At 28.3% G+C, this 6,497-nt stretch overlaps 1 protein-coding gene across 1 annotated transcript in view; it reads left to right on the top strand.

Moving 5' to 3' along the window:
• Window positions 1–6,497, top strand: part of LOC123005539 (protein stoned-B-like) — a 21,986-nt gene that overhangs the window by 2,063 nt on the left and 13,426 nt on the right. The window contains 3 exon segments of the mRNA XM_044399332.1: window positions 1,026–1,764; window positions 1,814–2,039; window positions 3,583–3,824. Coding sequence (XP_044255267.1) covers window positions 1,053–1,764; window positions 1,814–2,039; window positions 3,583–3,824 — 1,180 coding nt within the window. The 5' untranslated portion in view covers window positions 1,026–1,052.

Here is a 6,497-nt window from a genome sequence, read left to right as displayed (position 1 = left end):
GAATCGGTTTTAGATTATTGTGACAAAAAAATAAGTATAAAAGAACTTTGCAATTTATTACATAAAAACGCATTTCTAAAAAATGTAGGTCTTTTTACCTCATTTTTTTTTAATTGATTAGTGACCAAAGACTGGAAAAAACAGATAAAATAGATAAAATCCAATAAAAACTTCCTAATTTATTTTAATAAAAACATTATTCCTAATTATCTTATTCTCTTCTCTTAATTAATTTTCAAAATTCTCAATTGGTTTTCAAAATTTAGCAAAAAAGTAGATTTTTGTGACCAAAAACTCAAAAAGTCACGTTTCTTTCCAAAATTCAACAAAAAAATAAGATGTTTGGCTAAAAACCCCAAAAATCATTTCTTAATAAAGAAGAAGAAAAAGACAAATCATTTTTTTAATATATTAAGTTTCTTCTTTTTCTCCGAATTAATATTCAAAACTCTTAATGAGTTTTAAAAATTTAGCACAAAGCGTAGATTTTTGAGACAGAAAGCCCGAAAAATCATGTTTTTTAACAAAAAAGGCAAAAATTTATTTAAATAAAAACATTTTTTTAGAAATTTAGGCCTTCTATATCTCTTTTTCCTCTTAATTAATTTTCAAAATTTTGAATCGGTTTTAAATAAACTACAGATTATTGTTTCAAAAAATCCGAAAAAAACAATGAAGAAAGAGGGTAAAAAATTAGTATAAAAGAACTTTGCAATTTATTACATAAAAACACATTTCTAAAAAATGTAGGGCTTTTTACCTCATTTTTGATTTTGTGACCAAAGACATAAAAAAGATAAAATCCAATAAAAAGTTCCTAATTTATTTTAATAAAAACATTATTCTTAATTATCTTAGTATTCTCTTGTCTTAATTGATTTTCAAAATTCTCAATTGGTTTTCAAAATTTTGTGATCAAAATAGAAGAAAAAGCCAAAAAATCTGAGCTCAAAGATTTAAATTAAAAGCCTCCTATTTCAAGAAACCTGTCTTTTCTTCTTTTCTTTGAAAAAAAAATTTTTTAGAAGCCTCGATGAGACTTAAAGTAGATAATGCACAAGATAACAAAAGGCCTGAAAAAGAAGAAAAAGGGCAAAAAATCTAAGCACAAAGAAGAAGAGCTTTTCAAGCCGGAAGAATTAGAAGCATATCGTCGCGAACATCAAGAAACCGGCGCATCTTCAGGCCAAAACGAAGAGTGGAAGAAATTCATCCAACTCACATCTGGCGTTGATGATATTTTAAAAAAGACTCAAGGTGATTTAGACCGCATCAAAAGTACTTCGTTTTTTCAACGCGTACCACCACCAAGCCAAGTCAAAGAAAGTGAAGAAGAAGAAGAAGAAGAAAAAACCGAAGAAGCAGTTGTTGAAGAAAATCAAGTTGCAGCTCCTGAAACCAGTCTTGGGATCGTTCAAGTGTCAGAATCTGAATCGGAAGAAGAGGAAGATGATGATATTTTTGACACAGCCTACATTGATGAAGTAAAACTAGCTTATATTCCGGAATCACCAAGTGAAGAAACCACTGGTGATGACCCTTTTGACACTTCTATAGCCGAAAGAGCGATTCTAGGACCAACAGTCGTACGCAAAGGGAAGAAATTAGTACCAATTGGGGTCGCTGTTGAGGTTTTAACAGGACGAGTCCAAATACCAACGTGTGCAACACCAAGACCGAGTTCAAAACGAAGACAAGTACTTAAAGAAAAGAATTTACTTTTGGGGAGTTTTGACGATAACGCCAACTCGATTCAAATTCAAGGTAAACCAAATTTGATAGAAAATTATCTTCTAACATTTTTTTTTTATAGAGACTAGTGAAGTTCCTAAAACATTACTTGATGAAGATCCCCCGATTCCATTAACTGAACCAATCGACTTGGGGAAAAATCTACACSAAATTCCTGATGAAGATGATGAAGAATTTGCGAAACTAGCGGCTGAAAGTTTAGCGAAAAGTCCAGTTAGTGTCGTTGAGACTGTACCAAGTGACCAAGTGTTGGTACCGGAGGAGAATTGGGCCGCTTTCAGTGAAGAGTGAGTTGAAGTTGGCAATATTTAATAACCAAAATTTGAAATTTTTGTAAAAATCCCCCTAATTTTGCACTTTTATGAAAATAATACCCGCCACTGGTTGCAAAGTTCGTTACCATGACAAATCGCTTTGTTACCATGGTTATATACAAAGTACAGCACGTTTCAATAGCAACTAGATAAAAGTACGCACATGTGCGACTCGTCAAGGATAGAAAAAAAAGTTCTTCAGAAAAAAGTAGCTTATATATTACGAAAATATACATATTTAATAAGTCTAATAGGGGATAAAATAAAAAAGTTTTACAATAAAAAATTTGGAAACAAAACAAAAATAATAGAAAATAACGCGTTTTTGATACAATTTTGCATTTTAAATTTATCAAAAGCATTTCCAAATAAAATTTATATTTTGTTTTGACAAAAAAAAATCCAATTTTTGTGACATTCCTATAAATTATGCATTTCAAAATGCAATTTTCTGACTTGTTTTAGCAAAAATTTTTGAATTTTGCGATATTCCAGTAACAATAAACCCCAAAACAATGGAATATAACCAAATTTAATTTTATACTTTGCTTAGACAAAAATTTTCCAGATTTACTAAAATCATATAAAATAATGACCTATTTCATAAGCTTTATTTTGCAATTTTAATGAACAGAAAGTTATCTCAAATCTGCGATGTTTTATTAATAAATGCTAGAAAACTACAACTTTTTTCTGTATTTTTTTCAGTTCGTATCGATTTTGGTTATTTTAATCAGTTTTGAAAAAAACAAATCTTTTTTTAAACATAAAGTATAATGATATGAAAAAAATTCAGGACTTGAGGTGTTTTTTTATTTTTTTTTAATAAAAAAATTGGAAACTTAAACGAAAAATATGAAGCGCCACTGGTCTCCATTTTCGTTAAAAAAATTCCCACTTTTATAGAAAAAAGCTCCCAAATTCATTTTCGATCTAAGTTTCAAATTTTCATTTTAAATAAAATCTCTTAAAACGTAAATTTTTCGATAAGAATCGTGTTTTTCAAAAAGCCTTAATAAAAAAAGAACAAAAAGTTGAAGAACAACTCAATTTATTTAAATAAAAACACTTTTCTAGATTTTACTGATTTTAGGTCTTTTATTTCTTCTTTCTCTTAATCGATTTTCAAAATTTTAAATTGGTTTTAAAAACTTAGAAAAAAAAGTACTTACATATTGTGACGAAAAAATTCAAAAAAAACAATGAATAAGAAGAAGGGTAAAAATAGGTATAAAAAACTGCAATTTATGACATATAGCCAAAAATTCGAGACTCAAATTCATTTTCGATCTAATTCTTAAATTTTTGTTTAAAAAAAAAATTTCGTTAAAATAATATAAAACTGCAATTTTTTACCTTGTTAATTTTAATTTTTTCTGCGAAAAATGCTCTATTTTTAGACCTAATCCCGCTTTTTTCTGCTTGTAACATTATCTCGACTTTAGTGATTTAAAATCGTCCAATTTTTCGCCCAAAATGTGGCAAGTTTTCTCAAAATAAGTAAATTTTTTTGAAGAAAACCAGAAACCCCTCAAGAGGAGGACCCATTCGACACCACTTTCGCTGCGAACATTCTCCCCGGCAAAGCCGAGCTAAAAATCATAGAAAATGAGATTTTAAACTCAAGCAACGATCTCGATTTCGATCCACGAGCCTCAAACGACGACAAACTCTCTCAAATCATCAACAAAGTCAGCATTAAAATCACCGATCCTGCAGGTCAACGCGAATCAATCTCGTCACTTGACCGAGTCTCTGGTAATTACCACTAACACAAGGCGACAACTTGACAAATTTTATATCATTTTGTTCGTCTCAGTGAGACAAATCAAATGCACTAAAAAAAAAATCAAAAAGTCCACACACTTGAACTAAATAATTTTTTTTCTAATTTAAATTAATTTAAAATACTTTAACTATTAAAAAATCATTACTCAATAACTATTAGGCCGATTTCCTTCAAATAAAGACCATTCTAAAGGGAATGATATGCAATTTGAAATTGAATATTGGCAAACTTCGAAGAAAATCGAAGTAATCTAAGAAAAACCCTACCAGTATTTTTTTTTCTTTGCCACCATCATGTAGAGCATCTTTTTATTAATAAGAATCCAAATTTTTAAAATAATATACSGAGTAGTTTTTAAGATATGATTTTTTGAAGTTAAGGCTTGCTAATTAAGCATTGCTCYATAAGCAAGCTAAATCTTTCAGAACAGAATAAAATAACGTTAATTTTGATACATTTTGTTGGGTTTTTGTCTTTTTTTACAAAATCTTGCCTAAAAATGAGCAAAATTTCTCAAAACAGGTCAATTTTCGTCTATTATTTTTCGACTTTTAACCCATGTTTTGTCAAAAACCTGTCAAATGAGTGACTTTCTTGTTCATTGCAATTGAGAGAAAACAAGGTAAAAAACGCCAATTTCCTTAAAAGTTTCATATTGTGTTTTACTCCAAATATGTGGAAAAATCATTAAATTAATTAAAAAATTACATTATTTTTGCCTTTTTTGAGACTTTAAACACGTTTCTGAGGAATAAACAGTTTTTTAACGAGATTTTGCAATTTTTTATAATATATTTTGATCAAAAGCCAAAAAAATCGCCAAAGTATCTCGAAAAATCACTAAACTAACTGAAAAATAACATTACTGTTACTTTTATTGAGCCTTTTGACATGCTTTTCAATCAAAAACGCAAATTTTCAATAAATTCCCCAAAAAAACACCAAATTGGATTTTTAAAAAATGTTATTATTTTTGCCATTTTCAAATACTTTCACGTTTTTAAGCCAAAAACTTATTTTTACAAGATTTCGCTAAAACAAGCCAAACAATGACTAAATTTGATCGAGAAACTCGTGTGTTCCTCAAGATATCGTCAACATAAGCCAAAAATGATCAAAGTTTATTACAAAATTACTCTAGTTTAGATTATTTCAAGTTTATTCGCAAAAATTGTGTTAAATACTACCAAAAATGACATTATTTTTGCCTTTTTCTGGACCTGAAACACGTCATTACTCAAAAACAAGCTAAATCTTTCGATATTATATAAATTATTGTCAATTTTGATCTAATTAATTACCTAATACTTTAACTTTAAAAAATCATTACTCAATAACTATTAGGCCGATTTCCTTCAAATAAAAACTATTTTAAAGGGATGGCTTTGCCCTTTAGGATGATATAAAGTTTAAAAATGAATATTGGCAAACTTTTCTTCGAACAGTGTTCAAAGAAGTTCGAAGTAAATCGAAATAATCTARGAAAAACCCTACGAGTAATTTTTTTTCATCATTACCATCATGTAGAGCATCTCTTTATTAGTTGTAATCCAAATTTTCAAAAAAATATATAGAGTAGTTTTCAAGATATGGTTTAATCAAGCATAACATGCATTTCTCCTATATTAGAACAAAAAAGGTGCAATTGACCATTTTTAAGCAAAAGAAGAGTCTTAAAACAAATACTTTTATAAAAATGCAATTTTAAATAAGATTAACATGCATTTCTCCTATATGCTTGATTAAATCATATCTTGAAAACTACTCTATATATTTTTTTGAAAATTTGGATTACAACTAATAAAGAGATGCTCTACATGATGGTAATGATGAAAAAAAATTACTCGTAGGGTTTTTCCTAGATTATTTCGATTTACTTCGAACTTCTTCGAACACTGTTCGAAGAAAAGTTTGCCAATATTCAATTTCAAATTTTATATCATTCTAAAAGGCAAAACCATCCCTTTAAAATAATTTTTATTTGAAGGAAATCGGCCTAATAGTTATTGAGTAATGATTTTTTAAAGTTAAAGTATTAGCGATTAATTAGATCAAAATTGATAATAATTTGTATAATATCGAAAGATTTAGCTTGTTTTTGAGTAATGACGTATTTCAGGTCCAGAACAAGGCAAAAATAATGTCATTTTTGGTAGTATTTAACACAATTTTTGCGAATAAACTCGAAATAATCTAAAATAGAGTAATTTTGTAATAAACTTTGATCATTTTTGGCTTATGTTGACGATATCTTGAGGAACACACGAGTTTCTCGATCAAATTTAGTCATTTTTTGGCTTGTTTTAGCGAAATCTTGTAAAAATAAGTTTTTGGCTTAAAAAACGTGAAAGTGTTTGAAAATGGCAAAAATAATAACATTTTTTTAAAATCCAATTTGGTGTTTTTTGGGGAATTTATTGAAAATTTGCGTTTTTGATTGAAAAGCATGTCAAAAGGCTCAATAAAGGCAACAGTAATGTTATTTTTCAGTTAGTTTAGTGATTTTTCGAGATACTTTGGCGATTTTTTTGGCTTTTGAGCAAAATATATTATAAAAAATTGCAAAATCTCGTTAAAAAACTGTTTATTCCTCAGAAACGTGTTTAAAGTCTCAAAAAAGGCAAAAATAATGTTATTTTTTA

The sequence above is a fragment of the Tribolium madens genome, unplaced genomic scaffold (genome assembly GCF_015345945.1).
Source record: "Tribolium madens isolate multiple individuals breed KSU strain unplaced genomic scaffold, Tmad_KSU_1.1 Scaffold_20;HRSCAF=117;Tcas5.2_LG4, whole genome shotgun sequence".
NCBI classification, from domain to species: Eukaryota; Metazoa; Arthropoda; class Insecta; order Coleoptera; family Tenebrionidae; genus Tribolium; species Tribolium madens.
The sequence above is the reverse complement of the archived record's forward strand: the minus strand, read 5'-3'. Positions and strand labels throughout refer to the sequence as shown.